The sequence below is a fragment of the Talpa europaea genome, assembly GCF_964194135.1.
Source record: "Talpa europaea genome assembly, chromosome: 5".
Lineage (NCBI taxonomy): Eukaryota > Metazoa > Chordata > Mammalia > Eulipotyphla > Talpidae > Talpa > Talpa europaea.
In genome coordinates this window covers 113177796-113205706 of record NC_140071.1, presented here as the reverse complement: position 1 = coordinate 113205706, position 27911 = coordinate 113177796, and the positions used below count along the sequence as shown (strand labels likewise).

General features: G+C 34.4%; 1 protein-coding gene across 1 annotated transcript in view; it reads right to left on the bottom strand.

The window, feature by feature from the left end:
* CLOCK (clock circadian regulator) overlaps positions 1 to 23409 on the bottom strand; it is a gene marked incomplete at its 3' end in the record, with an annotated part of 60873 nt that extends 37464 nt beyond the window's left edge. Inside the window, exons 1-5 of the mRNA XM_084233590.1 lie at positions 23281 to 23409; positions 17878 to 17967; positions 12509 to 12568; positions 8546 to 8694; positions 3560 to 3651 (exon numbers count right to left, since the gene is read on the bottom strand). Of these exons, the coding sequence (XP_084089716.1) occupies positions 3560 to 3651; positions 8546 to 8694; positions 12509 to 12568; positions 17878 to 17897 (321 nt within the window). The 5' untranslated portion in view covers positions 17898 to 17967; positions 23281 to 23409. The remainder of the gene's footprint in view (positions 1 to 3559; positions 3652 to 8545; positions 8695 to 12508; positions 12569 to 17877; positions 17968 to 23280) is intronic.
* Between the last annotated feature and the right edge of the window lie 4502 nt (positions 23410 to 27911).

The window sequence follows — 27911 nt, the reverse complement described above, 5'->3', positions numbered from 1 at the left end:
GGGAGTTAGAACAACCTCCCCTCTAATTCAAAGTAATTGTTGAAACATGTGTTGAATGTACAGGAAAAGGCAACCCACCACTTCACCTCCCCTTCTATGGAGGAGAGATTTGGGTATCAAAAAGAACTTATTGTGAATAGAGGACTATCTTCTACAAGAGCCCAGACAAACCCACTCTTGTTACCTTTTAATTTCAGCAAACTCAAGAAATTATCATCATCAAAACTTCTTACTACAATGATGCTTATATTATTATTTCACAAGGAAAAGAATCAAAACAATGTTAAGGAGAACATGCTTTTCTCATGTGAAGCTAGATTACATTATCTTTGAAAGCAAATTAATATTTACTATGTTTTATTTGATCCCAGGATATTCGCTAGTAATTGACATATAACACTCTTTTGTGAAGAGAATGAACTGAAATTTGAATTAAATAAAACTCTTTTATTTAATCCCACTCCCAGAACCAGAGCATGAGTTTCACTCTTTGAAAGCAGGCAGACTAAACAGAGAATAACCTCTTCTAGCATTTCACCAAAGTCTTTAACAGAGGAAAGGACCCAGAGACCAGACTTCTTTGAGCAGACTATTTAAGAAAGTGGGTACATCAAAACCAAAGGGGCCTGGAGGAGGAAGATCAGAGATGTGGAATAGAAGACAGAAAAGGACATCCTCCTCCCCAGACTAACAATGAGAAGCTATTCCTTCCCCTCACTGAATGATATCATCAAAATGATTCATCAGTTAAAAGTCACTGCCTTCCTATTTTATATATACTTGACCCATAACGAATGACTATAAACTTTCATTGTTTGAGAATTAAATACCTTAGTGTTTAAGGATAGAACAGAAGTACTTTGTAGATCCAGAACAGTATCTCTTGTGGATCCATATTTAAGACTACACTAGTGGACATTAGTCCTTCCCTTGGAGAACAAGAGAGAGCTGCCAGCTGCCAAGGTGGAGAACTACATACCAGAGGACTTGACAAAGAGATCACTTTGTTCAGAGATCTGCCCAGGCTAAACTGTACTTTCTGCCTTGACTTCTGTCAACCACATCTCCCTCCCCATATCCCACCCCCACCTCCCACCTACACACACACAAACAGGATAGCAAGGAATATTCCCTTGACAACAGACTTGAGAGGGAGAGACAAGTGGCAGTGGAGGAATGGAAAGAGATATAAATGTAAGTGAATTTCAAGCTCTCAATCCCAGTTCTTTTATTTCTTAGCTATCTGACCCTAGACAAGTTGCAAGTTTTCCGGGCCTCATCCATAAAATGAAGGCATTGAGTTGAATACATAATCTTTTCTACTAGCAGCTCTAGTAGAACATCCAAGATACAGCCTATATCTGAAATTCTGCTGAAAATGGCATCTGGACTGCTTAACTATAACCTGATCAACACGACTAGCCAAAAGTAACAAACCTTCTATAGGTTAGAAGGATCTATATTATAATATATACACACATTTATAAAATCTTGGTATATTAATGTTAGAAAGTATATTTACTTAGAAGTTGTAAATACTCATTGAAAGTAAAAAAATATTTAACATATTAAAAGTAAATATAATGTTTTTCAGTAATAGAATCTTAAAAGATTTGAGGAAAATCATGAGACAATTTATATTTTCAAAAATTTAAATACATGTACATTTTCTCTGTGGTATATTATAAATATTGTTATAAATTTTTTAACATTTCTTTCTTAGATACCTTTGTATGTATTACATGTTTTGGCAATTAATAAAAAAAAACCTGTCCATTATGAAATAAAATTTAAACACAATGCTTTTCTATTTACCTAACTAGTAAAAAGATAATTTACCTTCATGAAGGTTATTAAATGAGTGTAGGTACTATACCAATTAGTGAAATTATAAGAACTTTTTCATATCAGTAAAGCAGTAGTTTATGATTAACACAAAGGGTCTCAGTCAATTGCACTGAGAACAGAAACATAAAATAAAGAGTAATTAAATGAGTTATTTCCTTCCTCTGTGGACAGTAACTTGCGTTCACCATTCCATAAACATATTTCTTCACCTAGAGAGATTATTTTGGTCAAAACCAAACTACTTTTTAGGGAGAAAAATTGACAAAATTAGTAACTATTTTTTGGTTTGTAACCTAAATGTCTGCTAACTTAAAGTCCTCATTGCTGGTTACTAAGCTAAAACTTCTGTGCCATGCTTAGCTTTTACTGACAAGGAGTTTCACGAGCAGCAGTATGCACAGGGGCTGAGGCCATGGGATTAGAGACTTTTGACTAGTCTATCTGCAATGAAGCCTGAGCTACTTACTATGTTACTTTTGGCAAATTTCATAATCCCTCTGTTCATAAGATTATTGCAATAATTCACCAAGTTAGTATGTAAAAAGTGCCCATCTTTCAGATTTTAAGTACAGGTTTAAATATATAAAAAATATTTATATTCCAACAAATTTTCATAAAGTAACATTTCTGCTGAATACATATAGATTTACTTATCCAGTAATTAACTGTTCCATCTAAAGTATAAACAGAAAAATAACTCATTAATTTGCAAAACACTTGGTGTTGCTTTAGACTTTAGTCTATATACACCTAAGGTATGGCCATTATATATATGCACGTGGCACACATAAAAACTTATAGTCTAAAATATATTAGACCCAAACAAGAGATGTAGGATATATAATGATATTACATTCCCATCTCAGCTGCTTTCCTGTATACCTTCTATGTTTACTTTTTGTTATGTATCTATTTTTCTTGCCCTTAAAGTATACCACCTCTATTTCATATTTAAGTTCTCATGGAAATTTGAGAACTTAAATATGTAAATATGTACATAACATCAATATTGCTCAATATAGGAAATGATTAGTAAATAGAAAAAATAAAATTGATAAAGTATGAATGATTCAAAACATTTGTGGATTTTATAGCTGATTGAAGTACTAAGCTCCAATTTAAGCAAATATGCTCTGAATTGTTTTCAAAAATCATTTTGTCAAAAAAGAATATTTACTTATTTTCTTTTGAAAGTGTCTACTTAAAAAGAGCTGCCTTTCAAAGTATATTTCAGTTTTACTATTTTCAAAATACTGAATTTGTTATCATTTTATATTGTTTTTATAGGTGAATTTCAATTTTTAATTAATTTTTTTTGTTAATTTGTTTTTAAAAATCCTATTGTCCAGTAGGATACATTTCAGAGCATTAACATGTAATAGGATGAAAATTTTTTTATTATTCTCCATTTGAACATTAACGGTGTGGCCTCAGGTAGAGAACTTCATAGCTATAGGTGTCTAACTTTTATTAAGTTTCTCAGAAATGTAGATAATACTGAAAATATGAAAAATTGCATTACTTTATCACAAAGTACTATTTGTTTACAATACTTACATCCATAAATTTTAATTGAAAATATAGTTTACAGATTTACATTAAGAGTTTTCAGTATTAAATTAATATTGTTAAAATTATACTAAAATCATTCACCCCTATGATTTCACTTTTGAGGAAAATAAAACTTTTCAAAAATTAAATCTGGACATACCTCTAACATTAACTGTGTAAACTCTTCATTACTAAGGAATGTAGGTTTCCAGTCCTGTCGAATTTCACTAGCATCTGACTGTGCAGTGATTTCTGTAAACAGATTATTTGACACATTAGTGGCATACTCCAACCCCCGGGCTAGGGTTGGGGAGTGGGGTGGTATTCACGGAAGTCCTACAAACTGCCTCTTCTCTTCCCACTCTAAAGATGAGCTCTGTAGGTATCTATTGGTCGTGGTAGGTATCAGGAGGTCTAGATTTTGGTCTGATGAAATATTTGTCCTAATGTGACAAATTATTTTCTTGGATTTGGTCTCTTGGTAAAACCAGTCTTGATTGTTCTGGGGAGGCTTGATAGCCTGTGTTGCTGATAGGCCTATGAGTGCTTCCTGCTTGACAAAATAACCAAACAAAAATCAAAACAAACATATTAGATCAAGTATTATGAAGAAATTCTCTTTCTTCTTCCTTTCCTTGCCACTGAAATGGTAGTACCTAGAGCAGACATAAAGATGTGAACCTGGAAAAAAAGGAACCAAGGAGGTGAGTCAATCTGCCCTTTTAGCAGAGAAGACTTTAGGCCTGCATAGAGTCAGGCAGAAAGATTCTTTGCAGAGTGAGCTGCTCTATCTTAAATAAACAAGGAGCCTAATTTAAGATTTTAGGAAACCATTATAGACAAAACCCCAGAGTAATTCTGCTTAGTGTCCTCTTACACGTTTTCTTAGTAGTAGAGAGATGGTCAAATATTTGGAGATCCCTAACTTGGGGCACATATTTAACACTATTATAGTTTATTTTGCTACATATATCTAATGGATTTACTTATGAAAAAGCTATTCATAACTGATGAAATCTAAACTGCTTAAGTAACCAATGTATTTCTACTTTTAATGCAGACATATTAAAACAACCAAGCAAAATACAAATTCTGTCATAGACATTATTGCACAAAAAATATTCTACTTTGCAGTGAAAAGTATAGACCAAATTGTTCTGATTTTTTTGCTACCAGGTACACCAATAAAGCACATTAACCTGTCACATAAAATCTGCTATAACAGAAATGTTTATTGTAGACTATTTAGAGTAACTAATAGTATAGGTAACTAATCCATAAAGTAAAAGCCATGCTTTTTCAAATTCACATCAATTATATACATTCCGAAAAAAAGATTTAAATCCATCAGCAAATTCCATCAAGTTTAAACAGGTTTTGGAGAAATAAGTATAAATCTTGTTCAAATTATTTTTATACGAATTATATACCTGGTTTGAAAAAATCCTGACCAGCTTAATGACAAAATTAATCTTCTGTTGTCAAGGGCAAATGCATGCATGTCATATTATTTCATTTCATTCAACAATCATTTATTGAGCTACAATGTCAGAGGGACTGAACATGCTATCTGACAATGACAACTCCAATGGTACTACTGTCTATAAAGATGAAATGTAACGATAGTAATATGGCAATAAAAATGAAGACAAGCAATTCTGACACATTTACAAAAGAATCAAAAAGATTTCGGCAACATTGTACTAAGAAATATGAAAAATATGCAAAAGTCTTTAGGTTTGAGTCCTACAGTCTGAAAGGTGGTGGGTGGAAAATGGTAAAAAAAAAAAATTTTTTTTCGTGACTTGACACCACCATTAAAACAAATTCAGTTTTAGCACTGAGTTTGAGGACATGCAAAAGAAAGATCCTGAAGTTATCTGAAATCAAAGACTGAAAAGTTTGCATCAAAAAATGCAGATTTAGTAGTTTTTAAGAGGGTAATAGCTGAAGTTATGAAATGAGATAACCAAGGGAAAGAACGTAAAGAAAGTAAATACAAAATATAAGACCTTGGGATGTCCACTTTCACCACTGTTTTTCAATATAATACTGGAAGTCCTAGCCAGAGCAATAAGACAAGAGAAAGACATACAAGGAATCCAAATAGGAAAAGAAGAAGTCAAACTATCACTATTTGCAGATGATATGATAATATACATAGAGAACCCCAAAAACTCCACAGAAAAACTAATTCAACTCATCAATCAGTTCAGTAAAGTGGCAGGATACAAAATCAACACGCAAGTCAGTAGCCTTCCTATACACAAACAATAAATCTGAAGAAGAAGAAATCAAAAAAACCATCCCTTTTGTTATTGAAACAAAAAAAATCAAATATTTGGGAATAAATCTAACAAAAGAGGTAAAGGACCTATACAAAGAAAACTATAAAACACTGTTAAAAGAAATAGAAGAAGACACAAAGAAATGGAAAGACATCCCCTGCTCATGGATTGGGAGAATAAACATTATTAAAATGGCCATCCTACCAAAAGCAATATACAGATTCAATACTATTCCAATCAAAATTTCAATGTCATTCTTTAAAGAAATAGAACAATTATTGATGAAATTCATATGGAATCACAAAAAACCCCGAATAGCCAAAGCTCTCCTGAAAAAAAAAAAGAAGGGAATGGAGGCATCACACTCCCAGACTTCAAACTATACTACAAAGCCATAATCATCAAAACTGCATGGTATTGGAACAAGAACAGACATACAGACCAATGGAATCGAATAGAAAATCCAGAAATAAACCCACAGATTTATGGTCAACTAATCTTTGACAAAGGAGCAAAGAATATGCATTGGAGCAAAGAAAGTTTGTTCAATAAATGGTGCTGGGAAAACTGGGTCGCTACATGCAAAAGAATGAAGCTTGACCACTACCTCACACCATACACAAAAATCAACTCAAAATGGATTAAAGAACTAGACATAAGACCTGAAACCATAAAATACACAGAAGGAAATATAGGTGAAACACTACGTGATTTGCACATCAAAGACATCTTTACAGACACATCACCCAAAGCAGTGATAGTGAAGGCAAAGATAAACAGCTGGGACTACATCAAATTAAAGAGCTTCTGCACAGCAAAAGAGACAATAACAAAAACAAAGAGAAACCCCACCAACTGGGAGAACATTTTTGCACACAACACTAATGATAAAGGACTGATCACAAAAATCTGCAAAGAGCTGATGAGACTCAACAACAACAAAGAAAATAATCCAGTCAAAAAATGGGCAGAAGAGCTAAAAAGAAACTTCTCTGAAGAGGAAATGCGAATGGCCAACAGGCATATGAAAAAATGTTCAACATCACTTGCAATCAGGGAAATGCAAATCAAAACTACCATGAGATACCATCTTATACCAGTGAGAATGGCACATATTAAAAAAACTAGCAACAACAAATGTTGGTGAGGGTGTGGAGAAAAAGGAACTCTTCTGCACTGTTGGTGGGAGTGCAAACTGGTCCAACCACTATGGAGAGCTGTGTGGAGATTTCTGGACCTACTAAACATAGAGCTTCCATATGATCCAGCAATTCCACTCCTAGGTATTTACCCAAAGGACACAGAAACATCAATTCCAAAGAACACCTGCACCCCTATGTTTATAGCAGCACTATTTACAATAGCTAAGCTTTGGAAACAGCCCAAATGCCCAAAAATAGATGACTGGATCAAGAAGATGTGGTACATATATACCATGGACTATTACTCAGCATTCAAAAAAGATAAACACATGCAATTTGCAGCAACATGGATGGTGCTGGAAGGGATCATGCTCAGCGAAATAAGCCAAAAAGAAAACGAAAAATACCGGATGGTCTCACTCATAGCAGGAATCTAGAAAACTTAAATAAGGGACCAGGAAAATGAATAACTATAAGAAAGTGAAAATCAAAATCAACAAAAAACTATGAACCAGAGACACTTTTTTTGGGGGGTGGGGGGTGGGAGGGGAGGGATTGGGGTCAGAATGGGGGGGTTGCAATTGTATGGGGAATATAAAAATAAAATTTATTATTTAAAAAAAAATATAAGACCTTGGAAAGTCTGACTTAAGGGCAGGAAAATAAAGAGGAAATAAGTTTGTTTCAGTTAAGAAGGAGGAGGTAAATGAGTAAGTACAGTACAGCACAATGCAAAGAAAAAAGCAGCCAGGGGAAGATGGATTAAAATTTCTACTGTTTCAAACATGCAGAAGAGGTAAAAGAATAAGCTATTGCTTTATTGGTGACAGAGCTGGTGAAAGGGTAATGGCATTAGTGAAACCAACAAAAATACTTTCAAAGAATGGTGAAGCCTAAGCCAGGCTGAACATGCATTATCAAGTGAGCTAGGGAGAAGTAAATAGAGGCACTAGTCATAAATTCTCCTGAGAAGTCTTCCAGTTTCATTTGCATCCGATAAAGGAAGTATCTTTTTACAAGTTCTTCATCTATTATCTTTGCTACCAAAATACAATTCTTTCTTTACAATTCTTTCTTTTCATGACCCATTTAGTCAAAGTCATTGTCTCCAACATATAATCATCTTATTTTAAAATATAGTGTTTATTCCCTGGATATACACTGAAACAAGTTTTTAAAATGACAAAGCCCTCATGATCTAGCTCTTATTCTTTCACATACACCCATAACTTTCCAATTCAAATTATGCTCCAGTTACACTGAACTCTCCTACTTCTGTTTTTGCACACAGTATTTTCTCTGTATGAATAACTAGTTTCCTCATAAATGGAAAACTCAGCTGAAAATCAACTATTTTTAAGTCTTCCCTGATACATCCTTTTCTCTTTGTTCTCACAGTAAATATACAGCTTACAAGCACTTCTCACGTTGTAATTATCTGCATTGTAATTAGCTGTTTACAAGCTTGTCTCCCTTGACTTAAGTTATATAAGGGTGAGAACTGTTACCTTGCATCACAAGAATCTAGGATATAGTATGTACTAAATAAATGCTTGTTGAATGAAAGAACATACTTCCTAGGCAATTGATTTCTTCCTCATAAAAAATTTAAAAAAAACAGTCAGTCTTAAGCATCATTGCCAAGACTGTATTACATTTGGTTTAAGAGTCTACTATTTAAAAAAAAAAAAAGGATTTTACAAGTTAAAAATTTACCTTTATGTTTTCGTAAAAAATCAATGCTCTTCTGTAGAACAGTAGACTTGTCCATCTTTCTAGCATTACCAGGAAGCATGGATCCCAGTTCTTTAATGAGAACATTAAATTGATCTCTACGTTTCTTTTCAGATTTGTTTCTAGATACTCTAGTGAAATAAAAAAACAAGCAGTTTTCAAACAATCCATTTAATTACACAAATAACAATGCTAAAGTTGTCACAACCACAGAGCACTGTCTGTTGATATCGATAGTAATATTTATCTCCTAAGTTACCAATAATATGCAATTAATTTGGGCAATAATTTTTCTTCCCAGTTTATCACTAAAGGAACTTTTACATAATAAGAATCTGTTACACAGATGTTTTTATAAAAAAATGCCAACAATACAAACCGTATTTAAATCTCAGGCTTTATTTATTTATTTTAAATATTTATTTATTTATGCATACAAGAACTGGGGTGTAGGCCAGAAGAGGGGAGGGTGGGAGGATTCACCACAGACAGAGCTGGGAGCAGAACAGGCAGATCTACTGAAATACACTGCTGAGGGGGGCAGTGGGCTCTACAGGAGAGGTCTGCCGTGCCATGCAGGTAAGCAACGTAGCCTCGGATCGGATCTAACTCTTGGGAGTGGCTGGATATAGACAGAGAGAGCTGTGTCTTTAAACCCGAGACCAGCAGGGAGGCCCTTAGGCTTTATTTAATCTAATTTTTACCAAGAATTGTATTTTCCTCAATGGTTACTAAGAATATCACAGAAATATTTTGTGCAAATACTATTATGTGTGATGACAAATTGTTAAAAATTATTGAATAGGGAAAACTTTACCATTGCCTGTAAGTTTTAAATTACAAACAAATCTAACAGTAGAAAACTCCCCTACCTCCCAGCTTAATCACAGATTCTTCTTCCCATTTATTCTACATCCCAATCTCAATCTCTCCATTTGTCTGTCAGCTCCTTCATTATATAGCCAATTTTTTTCATTTAAATGTCACATAATAACTAAAAAACAGTAAGCACTCAAAATGTAAATCTAAAATGAATAATTATTACTATCCTATGTGAAGCAATAGCCAGTAAATAAATACTTTGCTGCACTGAGAGCTTTTGAGACAAGTAAATACAATTATGTAAGTAGAAATTAACCATTCTGTAATACCGTGAATACCTGCTTTGTAAAATCAGATTTCCAAATTCAGCTTTTGTTTAAACAAAGTATACTACTTTCTCAAAGTGTCATTGGATAACTTTATTTATTCTGTATTAATAAAAAAAAGTTTAACTGTTCAAACCTCTTAAGTAACATAACAGATATTAACTAACTTCTTCAAACATGGAAAGCTTGTCATAACGACAGACTATGCTAATGAGGGCTAGAGAAAATGGGAAAGACAAGCCCTTTCAAGAAATTCATGTAATTCCTATGGAAACCTGGAGGAAGCAAGGATGGCATTCTAGGGTTGGGGTGAAGTGAAAATAATAAATACTGAAAAAAATCATGAAAGTTTTTATGCTATGTAATAGGATTTTAATTTAATCCTGAAAGCCGTGGAAGGCACTTAAAGGTTTTAGGCAAAGAAATGACATGAATAGATTGCTTGTTAATAAGACCATTCTGGCATCCATGATGAAAAGATCATGATTGGCAAAACAAATTCATTTAGCAAATACTACTAATTAGTTACTGTATGCCACATAGGACTGAGGAGCCACGTAACCGTTTAGGGGACCGCTGTCACACCACTCTTTTAAACCACAGTGTCAGTGTTAATGGAGCAATGTGGGTTGAAGGTTAAGAGACAGAACTGACAATTTTAGGTAGATTGGATTAGATTTTGGTGGGGAGATCAAAGAATCTAAGAGGATCCCCAATACTGTTAATGCTGTTTCTTAAGGTAAAATACAACATGTGATACTGGTTTTGGTGGACAGATGATTCAGGGAAGAATTGAGATATGGTGAAATTGTCCATTTGATATTTTAAAGGGCATATATGAGAGGCACTTAGATATATAGCTTTCATTACTTTCCTCTAGAGATGAGTCAGAAATAAGTATCTGAGAATTAGTATATATGAAGTACTTTAACACAAGTTAAAAAAATAACAGCCAATATTTGTTGTATACTTATGTGCTAGGCACTACTGTAAACATTTACAAACTCATTTAAAAACAAACTTTAATTCACATTAGACTCAAGTTGAAAGTATTCAGACCTTGTAATGAATGGCCCCACTGATAACAAGTCACAGATGTGTCATTTTGGGGGTAGGTACAAAACTCCCTTTGTTCTAGGTTCAACACGAAGGTCTTTAACTCCTCACTGCTGTTAGAGTTTAATGTGGTGGTGTTTCATTTTTACAGCATAGTTATGAGATTCATTCTTTCTCCAAGATTTTCTACAGACACAGTAATCCTGGTTTCTCAAAATCATGATCAAACAAATCTTCAGAATCTCCATAAACAGAATATCCATAGTTCACTTTATGCATTTATAAACTTGGTCTTTAAGACTCTAAGCCAACTCCTTAGTGTTCTGCCTCTTCATTCAAGCAAGACATTCTTTCCATCTTATCAGAGACCTTATCTCTGCCCTAAATATTTTGTAAGAAGTCTACCCACCCCCATTAGATTAAGGTTTTTGTTAAGGGATTATCCTGTATATTTGTTTTAGCTTTAAGTCTAAATCTTTTCATTTCCTTGAATAATGTTGTATAGCTTTACTCAGAATCTTCTAAAATATACTCTAAATCACTTATTTAACTATTTAGCAAATCCTGGTTACTGTAAGGGCTTGTCTTATACTTTAGTACCTTTTATTCTGCTAAAGATAGACATTCAAAAACAATTCCTTATTATGTTTCTTTTTTTTAATTTTAATTTTATTTTTATATTCCCCATACAATTGCAACCCCCTTATTTTGACCCCGATCCCTCCTTTCCCCGTGTAATGTTCTAATTCCTCTACCATCGTTCAAACACCCATGCAGTTCAATGGTGCTAGGGGAAAAACACGAAATGTTTATTTTTTTAAATTTTATTTATTTATATATTTTTTACATCATTGTTCATTTTCAAACAATGTTTGCTTTCTTTGCTCAGGCGTAGTCCCCATAGAATTTCCACCATCAATTCACCTGTGCACCATCACCACAGTCCCCTGTGCTCCTCCTTCCCCCCTTCAATCCCTCTCCCTCCCCTTTCCCTGCAGGATGTAGAAGTATTTATTATTCACTCTCAGTGACTACAAACTTGGCTGTAAAGCTACCTGGACACTCTCTCCTGATACTATAACTGTGAAGGCTCCTATTTAAGGGTGGGAGCCCTCACTACTACCACCGTAGCTCTAGATCCCATTCCCTCACTTACTTGATAATATCATTCCCAAAATCCACCTTCCTTTATGTCCCTTTTTACTGGACAACAAAAGCATATCAAAGGACACAGAAGCCAATCACACAAGACCTTCCAATGGTCAAAATTAAAACAAGTTGAGCAAAAAATAAAAAATATGCCAATGGAGTATAACCTAAAGGATAGAATATATACAGTCCATGTAGATATGAGATAATTTTTCTTATAGAAGAATTTCAAATATTGTAGGTTACCCCCTCTTCCAAAAGGAGATACTCCAATCTCCTGCCATTCCAACACTAACTTGCTTCCAAAAAATAGAGTAAGAGAAAAACAGCAACTACAGTGATGAATTCAGGCAAACCCTACCTTAACAAAATGTCCCCAGTAATGTCATCAATAATGATATGAAGAGAGGGAACTTTTAGAGGGTAGTTTTATTTAATTGATAAACTTTATCTGACAGTCTAAGCTCTTTCACTTTACTAATATATCTAGATATTGAGGTTCTTAAGGCAGATAGCCTTTGGAAATTAATGATTTACTATTTGGTTACTATGAAATTTATTCATTATTCATTTACATCTTAAATTGAAATACCTTTTTGCTTTGTCCTTGTCATCTTCTTCCACCAACCCGTCAAAAATACTACCATCATCTCTAAAAAAAAAGGAAGTTGATAAAGAATATGAGAGACTTAGCAACATCAATACTAAATTCTCAATGATATGAATCAAATCATTACTGATCTAAGATTTATGTAGGATGGATTGTACAAATTCAAATTCAGTAGCTACTCACTTGTTTTTAATAAATACTTGAAAATTAAAGTTTGGCTATATTTAATTAAATATTCAAACTTTATTACATGTGAATTTAAAACTGCTTAGTGGTACTATGTAAATAATATGCAAAACAAGAATTTAACTTAATCCTAAATTAAATATCTTGTTTCAAATCTTTAGTAACCAGCAAAAACTACAGGAAGCCAGTGTATTTGCCCATTACATAAAATTATTCACTTAATTATAATAGCATGGCTTTAAAAACATTTTCTGAGACATTCACTTTAGCAAACCACTAATCACTCATAAACATGCCAATATCTAGCATATTAACTTATATTAATACTTTCATTATTGAAAAATAATATGTATTAAATACATGTTTATTTATATTAAATGCACTTATGTATATTTATATTACAGCTATATTTGTATTACATATACTTCATTGTTTATTGACAAATAATTATTAGCACTAGTGTGCTAGGCTCTGTTCTGGACATGGTTATAGAGCAGTTAACTATTCATACACATCCCTACTATCCTACAGCTTATTTTCTAGTAGAAAGAAACCAACATGAAAGTAAGTAATAATGAAATTCTTTTTTAAAGGGGTAATATTTTAGTTATGTGGTGGTTGCTTAACTCTGGGTGGTAAGAGAAGGACTTGCTGAGGAGGGGACATTCTGATCTGAGATCTAAGTGAACAGAAGCGGGGTTGGGCATTCTAACAAATGAAGTCAAGAGCACAGGTGGCTAACCCCTTAACCTACAAAGCAAGTTACTTTTAGGTGACTTACAGTCCATGAAACACAACTGTCTGTGGCACTAAAGTGCCTGCTGGACACACTATTGAAATCATCTGCAAATTCTGTATTGCGCAGGTCCAGCAGGTTCAGATTCCATGTAGGCAATGAAATTTATGAAAAATTCTGTATGCATATGTATTTTATTAATGAGAAAGTCTATAGCTTTCACCATATTCAGAGATTAAGAACTACTTACTGTTTTATGTATGAACACAGATGTCATCCCTAGAGAGTATACTGTCTAGAATTGGCAATCATTCCAGAAGCACAATGCCAAAGTCATATTTATTCCCCCAGTGAACATCTTTTCTGAGAAGACTACACATAGATCCTGCCTGAAAATATGGCACAGCCCAAAATCTATGGCTGTGCTGCAAGCAGGTCTCTTTAAGTTAATACCCTGGGCCTTAGGTCTTAAGTTCTGGTATAGTATAGATCTACACTGCTTATTCTCCTACAAAAGGGAGACACATAGGCCCCAGATGTCAAAGCCACTGCTAGATACAACACTGGCCACAAAATTCTTTAAAAAATTTCCTGTGGAAGAACCACACAGTATAGTATAATAAAAGTTATTAGCATCAGAGCAACAGAGATCATAGTTAGAAATTCTCACTAATTACATGACCTTCAACAAGATATTTAACTACTCTGACCTATGGTTTCTTATCTGTAAAATCTCATGGAATATTGTGAGGTTAAGTGCAACAACATATAGAAAGCATGCTATACATTAGCTACCAAAAGAGTAGGTACTTTAAAAAGTTTCTGTATTGAAACAAATTTAAGGCACTATTAAATGTAAGACTTATTATTTTATGTACCACTAAGAAAGACTAAAACATGTGAACAGTTAAACTATGATAAGTCAATTGTTAGATGACCCCAATGTCAAAGATGTTTAAAAAAATAAATAAAAATAAAAACCATAGGACTCTTAAATATCAAAGCAGCCAGGGGGCTTATCCTTTTCCAAAGAGTAAGACTTTAAATTACAATTTCAACTAATGAAATCCTAAAAATAGTTACACTATATTAGCCACAAAAGCAAAGATGCTTAAAGATAAGCAGTTACTCTAATGAACACTGATGCAAAGATCCTCAATAAAATCCTAGCCAACAGAATCCAACAATGAATCAGAAAGATAATTCACCATGACCAACTGGGATTTATACCAGGGGCTTAAGGATGATTCAACATTTGAAAATCAATTAATGTAATCCAACACATCAAAAAAAAAAGAAAAAGAAAAACCATATGATCATTATCAATAGATGCTAAGAAAGCATTTGAAAAAGTTCAACATCCATTTGCAGACAATATGATAATATACACAGGGAATCCTAAAAACTCCACAGAAAAATTAATCAAAATAACCAGTTTAGTAAAGTAGGATAAAAAAATCAACACACAAAAAATCAGTAGCCTCCCTAAATGCAAACAATCAATATGAAGAAGAAGAAATCAAGAAAACTATCCCTTTCATCACTAAAACAAAAAAGTCAAATACTGGGAATAAACCTAACAAAAGAGATGAAGGACATATACAAAGAAAATTATAAAACATTGTTAAAATAGAAGACACAAAGAAATGGAAAGACATCCCCTGCTCTTGGATTGGAAGAATTAACATCATCAAAATGGCAATCCTACCGAAAGCAATTTACAGTTTCAATGTTATTCCAATAAAAATGTCAATGACATTCTTCAAAGAAATAGAACAAATATTGATGAAATTCATATGGAACCATAAAAAAACCTCAAATAGGCAAAGTCTCCTGACTAAAAACAAAAATGGAGGTGTCACACTCCCAGACTTCAAACTATACTACAAAGTCATAATAATTAAAACTGCATGGTATGGGAACAAAAACAGATACATAGACCAATGAAATTGAATAGAAAACCCAGAAACAAACCTACATATTTATGGCCAACAAATCTTTGACAAAGGAGCAAAGACTATGCAATGGAACAAGGAGAGCTTTTTCAATAAGTGGTGCTGGGAAAACTGGACTGCTACATGCAAAAGAATGAAGCTCGACTACTACTTCACATCATGCACAAAAGCCAACTCAAAATGGACAAACGAATTGGACATAAGACTTAAAACCATAAAAGATATAGAAGAAAATATAGGCAAAACACTACATGACATACAACTCAGTAACATCTTTAAAGACATATCCCCCAAAGCAAAGAAAGTGAAGGAAAAGATGAACAGCTGGGACTACATCAAATTAAAAAGCTTCTGGGCATGGCAGACGTCTCCTGTCTCGCCCACTGCTCCCCTCAGCAGTGTATTTCATCAGTCTGCCTGTTCTGTTCTCCACTCTATCTCTGGTGAATCCTCTCACCCTCCCGCATGTCTGCCTGTGCCCCGGTTCTTGTATAAATAAATAAATAAATCTTTAAAAAAATTAAAAAAAAAAAAAAAGCTTCTGTACAGCAAAAAAGACATTAACCAAAACAAAGAGACACCCTACTGACTGCGAGAAAATTCTGGTACACAATACTACTAATAAGGGACTGATCACAAAGATTTACAAAGAGCTGATTGCAACTAAGCAAAAACAAAGTAAATAAACAGTCAAAAACTGGGCAGAAGTGCTAAAAAGACACTTCCCCAAAGAGGAAATTGCAAATGGCCAACAGGTATATGACGAAATGTTCAACATCACTTTTAATCAGGGAAATGCAAATCAAAACCACACTGAGATACCACCTTACACCAGTGAGAATGGCTCATATTAAAAAAACAGGAAACAGGGCCTCCCTGGTGGAGCAAAGGGTTAAGCACCGCACTGTGAACCAGTCCCCAGCCTCTGTAGCACAAGTTCAATCCCCCTGGCCGGCCAGGGAGCAACCCATATGGTGAAGCAGACCTCTCCTGTCTCGCCCGCAGCTCCCCTCAGCAGTGTGCTTCAGTCTGCCTGTTCTGTTCCCCACTCTGTCTCTGGTGAATCCTCTCACCCCCACACCTCTGGCCTATACCCGCTCTTGTATGCATAAATAAATAAATCTTAAAAAAAAAGCAAACAACAAAACAGGAAACAACAAATGTTAGCAAGGATGTGGAGAAAAAGGAACTCTTCTACACTGGTAGTAGGAATGCAAACTGGTCCAGTCACTATGGAAAACCATGTGTAGGTTCCTGAAACTACTAAAAACAGAGCTTCCATATGACCCAGCAATTCCACTCCTAGGAATCTACCCAAAGGACACAAAATCATTAATTCAAAAGGATACCTGCACCCCTATGTTTACTGCAGCACTATTTACAATATCTAAGATATGGAAACAACCCAAATGTCCAAAAATAGATGAGTAGATCAAGAAGACATGGTATAGGGGCCTCCCTGGTGGCGCAGCGGTTGAGCGCTGGGTTGCGAAGCTGATCACAGCCTCTGCAGCACCAGTTCAATCCCCAGCTGCTCCCCGGCCACCTGAGGAGGGTCCCACATGGCGCGCAGACCTCTCCTGCCGCCTGCTGCTCCCCTCAGCAGTGTACTTTGGTCCTTCTGCCTGCTCTGCTCCCCACTCTGGCTCTGATGAATTCTCTCACCCTCCCGCACTTCTGAATGTACCCAGTGCTCGTATAAATAAATAAAAATAAATCTTTAAAAAAAAAAAAAGAAGACATGGTATATGTACACAGTGAAATATTACTCAACATCAAGAAAGATAAACTCATGCCATTCACAGCAACATGGCTGGAACTGGAAGGGATCATGCTCAGTGAAATAAGCCAGAAAGAAAAAGAAAAATATTGGATAGTTTCATTTAAAGGAGAAATGTAGGGGAACCAAAATAAAGGATTAGGAAAAAAAAAAAGATAATAAAAAACAAAATTTATAGGCAACTATAAATCAGAGACACTCTGCCGGGGATGGGGAGGGAAAGGGATCAAAACAGGGAAGAGAAGAGCACAAGGGACTAGGGGGACAGTGCATGGGTGAATTGGTGGTGGGACTTACACGGGGACTATACACTTGAGAGGAGAGAGCATACACTATACAAAAATGATGAAAAATATGTGTAAAATAAAAATAAATAAATAAATAAAAGTATGGAGTTAGCACCAACAGATAAGGAGAAAAAGGACAAGAAGTACAGAGATTACAGAGTACCGAGCAAACATTTTATCACTTCCTTCAGAGCAGCGCTGACCAAATCACTCAAAATTATAGCCCATTTCAAACGCTGACTCTAGATAATATTAATATATCTTACTTCATTACAGAAATCAAACATAGTAGTAATCATTTTTAAGCGCAAAACTCTTTTTATCAGCTTGATATAGACCACTGCTGTAATGGCAAATTATAAAATAGATTTATATAATTAAAAATAAAAGATTCTCTAAAAACATACCTGTCGACAATCGAGCTCATTTTATTACAGCTTACGGTGAACAACGTAACATATTACGTTTTCGTCTTGTGGTAGACATTTGTACTTCTCCTTGGGTGAAAGGAAAAATAAACAGTCATTAGTTTTCTAAAAATCTTATTTTTACATAGTAATCCTGAGAAACACTGCTATCATAGAGACTTCATATGTTTTTGTTTCTACCGAAGACTGGATCATTATTGTCAAGCAAATACCTATAGCACATTAGAAGTTTTATGTCCTCCAAAGAAAGTACAGAGGAAAAAATTCAGGCTGATCATTTTTTTCCTACTATAAAACCAAAGTTAAAAAAGACACTCAATATTCAGTATGTATGCTAGACTATGTAACTGTAAACAGGCGGTAATAACAACTACCTGACAACAAACAGTTGTTATAAGTCTATTTTATTAAACATGATGTTAAGATTTAGGGATACAAGGATGAAAGACAGTTCATGTAGTCCAACACAGTAATCCTGAGAAATACTATATGAGAAATTGAGTAGGGAGACAGATGCCTAAATAATTATTAATAAACAAGTTAAGAAAAGCAGATAAGGGATAATCAGAGGAAATATTCTTGATGACGAGTTTGTCAGGTGATCTAAGATTCTTACTGAAAATATGGTCCAGAGACCACAGCATCATCGGAGAACTTTTAAAAGACCAAATCTTGGATCCCAACTCAGTCCTACTAAATAATAATAATAATACTAAATAATAATTTACATTTTAACAAGATCCCATGTGATCTGTTCAAACATTTAAATTTGAGAAATAACAGCCTACAGGAAAGGAAGGAACAAATTCTAAGGCACAAGAAGAGCAATTTGCAAAGGCACAAAACTATGAGGTGAGAGAGCATCATATTTGAGTAACTTTAAGAGGCTTAACATTTCCTTTAGAGAAAAATCTAGGCATGGTACAACAAAGCTTTTATTTACCAAATCACAAAGTGAGAAAAGGAGTGGTAGAGTAGTGAAGGTAGTAAGTCAAGTAGAGATAAGCCTTACATCAAAACATCTTAACCCCACACTGGAGGAATTAAAATGTACTGCCTTCACTATACATCTGACAAGGGACTGATACCAAAATTCTTCAAAGAGTTCGTACAACACAACAAAAAGAAAACAAAAATGGTCAGAAGAACTAAACAGGCACTTCTCCAAAAAAGACATGTAGATGGCCAACAGGCATATGAAAAAAATGTTCATCATCACTAGTCAACAGGGAAATGCAAATCAAAACCACAATGAGCTACTCAGACCAGTAAGCATGGCTCACATTAAAAACAAACAAACAAACAAAAAAACCAAAACCAGAACCAGTAAGGATATGGAGAAAAAGGAACCTTCTTTTACTATTGTTGGGAATGTGGAATTGTCCAGCCCCTGGAACACACTTCTGACGTGCAGAGATTCCTCAAAATACTAAAAATGGATCTCTTATATGATCCGGCAATTCCATTACTAGGTATCTACCCAAAGAACATAAAAATACTAATTCAGGGCCTCCCTGATGGCACAAGGGATTAAGTCTCAGCACTATGAAGCTATTGTAAGCCACTGCAGCTTAAGTTCAATCCTTGGCCAGGGAGCTGACCCACATAGGGGAGCAGACCTCTCCTGTCTGACCAGCTGCTCCCCTCAGCAGTGTATTTCAGTCAATCCACCTATTCTGTTCCCCACTCTATCTCTGTTGAATAGGCTCACCCCCTCTCTTCTCCATACCTTTGGCCTACATTCCAGCTCTTGTATGCATAAATAAGTAAAATAAATCTTTAAAAAAATGCTAATTCAAAAGAAAATCTGTACTCACATGCTTATAGCAGCACTATTTACAATAGCCAAGATATGGAAACAAACTAAATACCCTAGAACAGACGAGTGGATAGAGAAAACGTGGTGCATGCGCATGTGTGCACCCGTGCACATACACACACACAAAATGGAATACTGCTCAGTGATCAAAAAAAAAAAAAACCTCATCTCATTTGTGGCAACAGAGATGAAACTGGAAGGAATTATCATAAGTAAAGCGAGCCAGAAATAAAAAGATAAATACCGATGGTTTCTTTTATAAGTGTAATATAGAGAAAGCAAACAAAAGATCAGAAGGATCAAAGAAACTTTAAAACCAACTCTTGAAAGCTGAGCCATCCAGGAGAGGAGGGGGAGGGAAGGAAACAGAGGCAGAAGAGCACAAGGGACTATGATGCAGGGCTATAGGTGCTCTGGTGGTGGGAAAACTATAGTGAACACACCTGAAGGAAAAAATCCTATGTTGTGAAAAAACGAACAAGGAAGTGAAATAATAATATGTCATTAATTATAAAAAAAAAGATATGAACATTGGCAAGCATGTAGAGAAAATGGGTCCTTCAAACATTACTGGTTGAAATGTATAATGATACAGCTTTGGCAATTATAGACAAAAATTGGTAACCCTCAAAATTCGCATGAACCAGTGAAATGAAAAGCTAAATGTATATTTATATAATGGGATACTACTCACTAATAAAAATGAACTACTGATAAATACTGAAAATAAAACAAATTGTACTGCCTTAAAAATGCTTTTTTCCTTATCTCCCTCCCCTTAGAAATGATTCTTAAGTCTAAAGTTTATCTCTCTATATTCTCTATATTAGTTTTTCTAAAATGTAAGGAAGGTTTTATCCATCCAAGATACTTATGTCCTATAATCATGGATTAAATAATGAGTAATCACCTTAATTCTAATGTACATCCTAGTAGTTCTAAGGCATAAGACATTCTACCTTAACTACCATGTTTTTCCTTCAAAATTTAGACAATAGTATAAATTAATGTGTAACTCTAACTAAACCAGTAAAGATTAAAGGTGTTCTAAGAACATGAGATTCTAAAATATGGTATCACTGTTTTCAAATGTACATTCATAAGAGGAAGAAAGAATAACCCTAGATAAAAGATACTGCATTGCCAAATGGTTAAAGTTGCACAAGTGGGATAGTGAAAAATGAGGAATTTTTAAAAGAAAATGAGTGGGGGAGTCAGAGGTAAAAATAAAAGAAGTAGCACTGGTTTTAAGTGCCTGGGTCAGCATCAGCAGATGGAACACAGAAATACAGTATTTTAGAGTGAGAAGAGACTTTAAAGAAGACCTAAGTACCATCCTCTGTTCCAACATATATGTTCATCATCATGTAATAACAGAAGTTTCTACCACTAGAAAAACAATAACACAAAAAGTAACAATCAATTTGAGTGAATTTAAACAGAGCAGTTTCAGATTAAAATTTAAAAGACTAGTTCTGAGCCTTACATGGCACTGATTATAAGCTTGTTTAATCATCAAAAGATAGAAAAGAGGGCAAACTATGGTAGGGGGGGAAAGAACCCCAAGAATTAGGTTTTAGACTATAGGAAAGTCCACACTGACTATAAAAAGAGTCCATTCCAAATTGTCTAGAAGATACAGACTGATGATCTACTAGGTTATTTTACTACTGTTAACAAAGTATTTTCAAATATTATTTGTTGTCCAGCTAACTGAAAATCACAGGACTCTAATTGAAAGGAAAACCATATATCTCTAATTAAGTGAAAACCATATATCTCTAGCTGTTTTGTTACAAGATATTTTCTCTACTTCTCTAGCCCACTGATAGACAAGCTATATTAAAGGGAAAGGTAAGATGAAATAAGCCAAACTAAGTATGCTAGAGAAACTGTTGGAAAAATTCCTTTTAACTTCTTTGAGCAGTGTCATATTAACTTTAATTTAAAAAAGGTGATAGTGGGGGACTAGCTAAAAGGTCTTATTTAGAGACTATCCTAGCATGCATGCTTCGAGCCAAAGTCACATTAGCCCAAATTATGGATTATAAGGACCCAGTTTCAGAAGACATGTGATGTCGTAGAGTTGACTTTCAAGTATACAATCTAACAGAGATTAAATTTTATTATTAAAAGTCTTTTTTATTAAATATGGACATTAACAGACTAGATGGTATATGTCTTAAAGAATCAGTCATGGGAATACAAAGATCACAAATTAAATTTTAAAGGATCAAATTACATACAGGAATCAAATACTCCTTTACATAAGTAACTTGAGTTCACAGTTATTAAGTGACAATGGCAGGTAAGGGTAGGATAATTCTATTATAAACTTCATTTTTAAAACAAGCTTTAAAAAATATGTTTAAATGGGAAGATACTGGCAATCAAAAAACTTTGTAAATCAATTTCAACTTTACCAAATACAGAAGCAGATATGCTTTTAATTCAGCATGTAACATCAGACATAATTAACAGAAGATCTGTGCCAGACAGTCCAACTTTGAAAAAGAACACTTATACATAAAACAATACTTTTTGTATTAAAAATAAAGTGTGTAGTATCTAGTGACATACTACTTGACCTATGAATCCTATGTGCTGTCACCCCTCAAGGTATCCTATTCCTCATCATTAATTTCTCCCTCTTTAACTAGATTAGTCTGATCAACATCTTAGTAACTTACCTTAAAAATTAACAAAACAGAAACAAAAACCTTCTTGATCCACTAATCCCCCTGAGATACCGCCCTACTTTTCTGCTCCCTTTCATAGGAAAGCTGCTTGTCAGATATGGTAGTTCCTGTTTCAATGGTTTTAGAATTTAGTGTTTATATCTTTTTTACTAAGATATGCATGTTCAAAGTTCAAGGAATACAGTTTTTAAGACTTAATTTTAAAAAATCAGATGTCCTCTGACTTCTATGTCAATAACTCCTAAATTCACACCCCTAACCAGAATCTCAACTTCACAGTTATATATCGCACTATTTTTTTTTATTTCTACAGATTTTATAGGTGTCTAAAATACCACATACATTTGTTCCTCTTCCAGTTTTCTTCCCCAACCTGAAATCATATACTCTTCCCCTCACTTACACCTGCCACATTTGTTCCCCAGGCATGCCATGATCACTTCTGTTCTCTGCCTGTCAAACTCCTCTTTAGGATCTTCACAGGGCTGGCACATTCTTGCCATTCAGATCTTAACTGAAATACTCTTCTATGATAAGGGCTTCTCTGATTTCCTAGTAAAAGCACTCCCCAGTACCTATTGCATTACCCATTCTAATTCTCTGCATAGAATTTGTCCTCATTTCCTTTAGCATGCTCATTACAGCAAGGTCAGCGTCTGTCTTTTTCATCACTGTATTCTGAGGATCCAAAGTGCTATCTGAACACAGCTGGCACCATACATGTTTTAGGATAAATACAACAGAAAAAAAAATTAAATAAAATATTGCTCAAATTTGTATGTCAATGAGCTTATGGGTTAATTTACATATTTTTCTGGAAAAATGTCATTCAAAGTGAAGTCCAAGCTACAACCCTTTAATCACCTTTTTTTTTTTTTTTTGGTATTTTGAACTGATTCTTCAGAAAATTTTAAGTTCAATGTGTTCTTCTAAATGGATGACCATCAGCTTCAGAATTCTGTTTTAAGAAGGAAAAGAACGAGACATATTAGATTTATTGAACTTATATAGAATGTTAACATGAAGGTTTTAAAGCAACTTTTAAAGTAACAAAATATACAACTTTTCACAATGTTTCTAAAAGAAACTAATTTTAAAATAGAGAAAAAATGAAAACACTTTAGTATAGAAGTCAAAAGACAAAAGTATAAAAATAATTCCCTCAAATAAAAGTATGTTAATGGTAACAATATAAAAGAAGCAATTTGTAACATTAATAACAAACTGTGGTATAGGAAAGTCAAAGAGTAGACTTTTTAAAGTTATTGGTTTGAAATAGATTGTTAAAACTAAACTATTTTATATAAATAAGGCCCACAGTAGGCACAGAGAAAACAGTTTTTTGTAGCATGTCACCATAAAAAACAAAAATCAACAAAACACAGAGGAAGACAAAATGGGAAACAAGTGACAAACAGCTAGAAAACAAATACAATTACAAAATGGCCATAGGTAGGTCCCTCCCTATCAGAGTGAGTACTTTAAACACAAATGGGTTAAAGTCACCAAATCAAAAGATACAGACTGGGAAAGAGTTTTAAAAATAACCCAACCTCAGCAGCATGGATGGAGCTGGAAGGGATCTTGCTCAGTGAAAAAAGCCAGAAGGAAAAAGAAAAATACTGGATGGTTTCACTTACAGGAGGAATGTAAGGGATCCAAATAAGGGATCAGGAAGAAAAAGAAGTAAAAGTAATTATAATAGAGTAAAAATCAAAATCAAAAGGGAACTATAAACCAGAGACATTCTGCAGGAGGGAAAGGGATCAAAAGAGGGGAGCACAAGGGACTATGGTGATGGCACACAGGAGAATTGGTGGTAGGAATTTTACAGGAACTACATCTGAGAGGAGAAAGCATACATAGTATAAAAATGAAGAACGATGTAAAAAAAACTACATAAAATAATAAAAATATATAAAAATATTTAAAAAATAAATTCCACATACTGCTTAAAAAAAAAAAAAAACCCCAATATCCACTATGGTCTTTCTGTAGCTTATGGGTGGAATACATTAACAGAAATGTTTTGCTTTGTTGGGCAGTTTTACCATTATGCAAACATCATAGAATGTACTTAAACAAAACTAGTTAGCCTACTTCACACATAGGCAGTATACAGGGAGCACTGTCACTTATGTGGTCATCTTTGACTGAAATGTTATGGGTCACTGACTGAAACTATATATGCTACCTGCAAGACACTCATTTTGGATTTAGTGATACAGAAAAGTGAAAGACTGGAAAAAGATAGCCCACACAACTGGTAATCAGAAGAGAGCAGGTGTGGACATACTTATATAAGCCAAAATAGATTTTAAATCAAAAACTGTCACAAGAGACAAAAAGGATATTATATAGGGCCTCCCTGGTGGCTCAAGGGGTTAAGCACTGCACTATGAAGCAATCTGTAGCCTCTGCAGCATGAGTTCCATACCCAGCCAGGCAGGTAGAAACCCACAGGGTGAGTAGACCTCTCCTGTCTCACCCGCTGCTCCCTTCAGCAGTGTATTTCAGTCAGTCTGCCTGTTTCTGTCCCCTACTCTGTCTCTGGTGGATCCTCTTACCCCCCTGCATCTCTGACCTGTACCCCAGCTCTTGTATGCATAAATAAATAAATCTTTAAAAAAAAGGGTATTATATAACAATTAAAAGGTGAATTCATCAGGAAAATATCACAATCATACATCTATACACAGCCAACATCAAAGCATTCAAATATTTGAAGCAAACATTCATGGAAATGAAGTAAGAAATAGCAACACAGTCAATAAACCCAATGTCAATAATGAATAGAAGACAGATAAGCAAACAAGTAAATTTGAACAACACTATAGACTAAATGGTTTTACCAGATGTACACAGAACATTACACTCAATTGCAGCAGAATACACACTCTTCTCAAGTACACATGAAATATTCAGGACACATCACATAATGGGTCACACACACAAAAAGTCTTATCAAATTTAAGAAGACTGAAATCATATCATGTATCTTTTCTGACCAAGATGGGATGAAACCAGAAATCAAGTAACACAAAGAAAAGTAGAAAATTCACAAACATATGCAAATTAAAGAACATACTCTTGAACAATCAAGGGTCAAAGAAGAAATCAAAGCAGAAACTATGTTGAGACAAAACAAACACATCAAAACCTATAAAATGCAGCAAAAGCCATACTTAGGTGGAAGTTTATAATGGTAAATACTATGTTAGAAGAAAAGATCTCAAAAGATCTTGAATTTACACCTCAAGGAATGGGGGGGGGCGGAAGGGGATTAAGCCCCAAGTTACTATAAGGAAGGAAATAAATATCAAAGCAGATATAAACAAGACAGAGAACAAAAAAACTCATTTTCTTAAGCCAATTATTACCTCGATCTAAAGCCAGGAGGAACTCCACAACTAAAAAAAAACATAGGACAATATTTCCAATGTATACAGCTGCAGAAACCCTCAACAAATTAACAAACAAAATTTGACAGCACATTTAAAAGCTCCATACACCATGATCAAGTGAGATGCAAAAATGGCTCAACATACAAAAATAAGTCAATATGATACAACAAAGGCTAAAAATGACTTGTTCATCTCAATGCAGAAAAAACATGTAACATAATTCAATACCTTTTCATAATAAAAATACTCAACGAACAAAAAATAAAAATTTCTTAAATAATAAAAGGTCTATATGAGATATATATAGCTAACATCATGCTCAGCAAAGTGACAAATTTCCCCTAAGATAAACAATCAAGAAAGCGTAATCTCATCACTTCTGCTCAATACAGCACTGGAAGATACAGCTAGAGCAATCAGGCATGGAAATCTTTGGACTAATTTAATTATCCTAAGCCTCAGAAGTCTTACTAAGGAGGTTTACTGTGAAGTATAAAGGATATAATGCACAGGAATATCCATTATTATTTATTAACAAAATAAACACAAAGGGCAACTAATCCTCTAAAAAGCTAAAAGGAAGGTTTAAATAAACAGTTGCAGCATGACTAACTATTAGTATCTTCACCATATAAGAGTTTCTAAAAGTTATCCAGCAAAAGGTTAAAATTCTACCAAGAAAATTAAAAACAGCAAAAAATGTAAGAGTTAAAAAAAAAAAACCCACAAATGGTTAGCAGATATAAAAGTTACCCCTGGCTAGAAATCAAAGAAACTTAAGTAAAATTACATTCTAATTAAATATTAGTGATTCTTTAAAAATTATACTTCATATATCTATCATTCAGCAAATATTTACTGAGAACCAATACAAGTATCCAACACAAGGCTGATGGTAGTTTAAAAGTGGTGAAACAGTCATAGCCACTACATTTGAGGTGCATCCCAGAGACATGCACAAAATGTTCTGTGAATATACAAGTGGGACACAGAAAGAAGTTAAGGAAGCCTTCTAAAAGAAGTGATATCTAAGCTGTGATCTGAAGGATAAATAAAAGCTCATGAAGTAGATCATGAAAGGCTATATGAAGGTTAAAAAAAAAAAAAAAGCCACTGCAGACGGTGCCTTGGCAACATGAAGACACTGACAGATCATTCCAGCTACAAGAAAGACTGAAATGGAAGGAGATAGTATTAGAGTTAGGGAGAGGCAACGTAATATATAGGTAGAGGTTATAGAAAGAAATACAGGAATGTATTACAGATGCTGAGATGGATCCGAAGTGAGGACAAAAGAGCAGTCGATGCTGAGATGGATCCGAAGTGAGGACAAAAGAGCAGTCAGGAGTATCACCTAAGTTTGGACCTATCTGGGAGTTGGAAAGGAAACTCGGGAGGAATAAATTGAGGGGGGGCAGAGGAGAGCTGAAAGCAATGGCTGACATTTATTGAACTTTTAGTATGTGCCAGGCATTCTTCAGTTTTTCTTCATTTAAGAGGCTCAACAATCATACAAGGTATGCTCTATTATCTCCATTTACACAGGAGGAAACTGAAACACAAAGTAGGTCAGATGGCCAAGGTCAGCAGTAAAACTGAGATTAAAAACTGACAGTTCAGCTTGAACTATGCCCTTAATCACTACGTTAGATACCTCCAGAATACTTTAGATGATGGACTTACTTTGATATGTTGTGTTCAAGATTCCTCTGACATATGCAAGAAAATAAATGTCTAGTAAGCAGTGGGAGGTGAGGGTTTGGCATTCAGGAAATAACAGGAGACAATATAAACCGAGAGACATCAACAAAACTATGTAAGTTATTGTATGGTCTTCTCTAGTAAGAACATATAAAGTGAGAAAAAAAAAGTTAACATTGATATTTGATGAAAAATTAGTATTTTAGAGACAGGCAGAAAAGTAGCTAGTAAAATGGGGAGGAGGCAGAGAGGAAGAGAATTTAAAGACATGGGCTCTGGAAACAGTTATGGATTAGTCCCTTTACTAGCTGTGGCTCTTACAGATAGTCACTTCATCTCTATGCATTTTTTTAATTAATTCTAAAGTAAAGATAATCATGTACCCGCCAC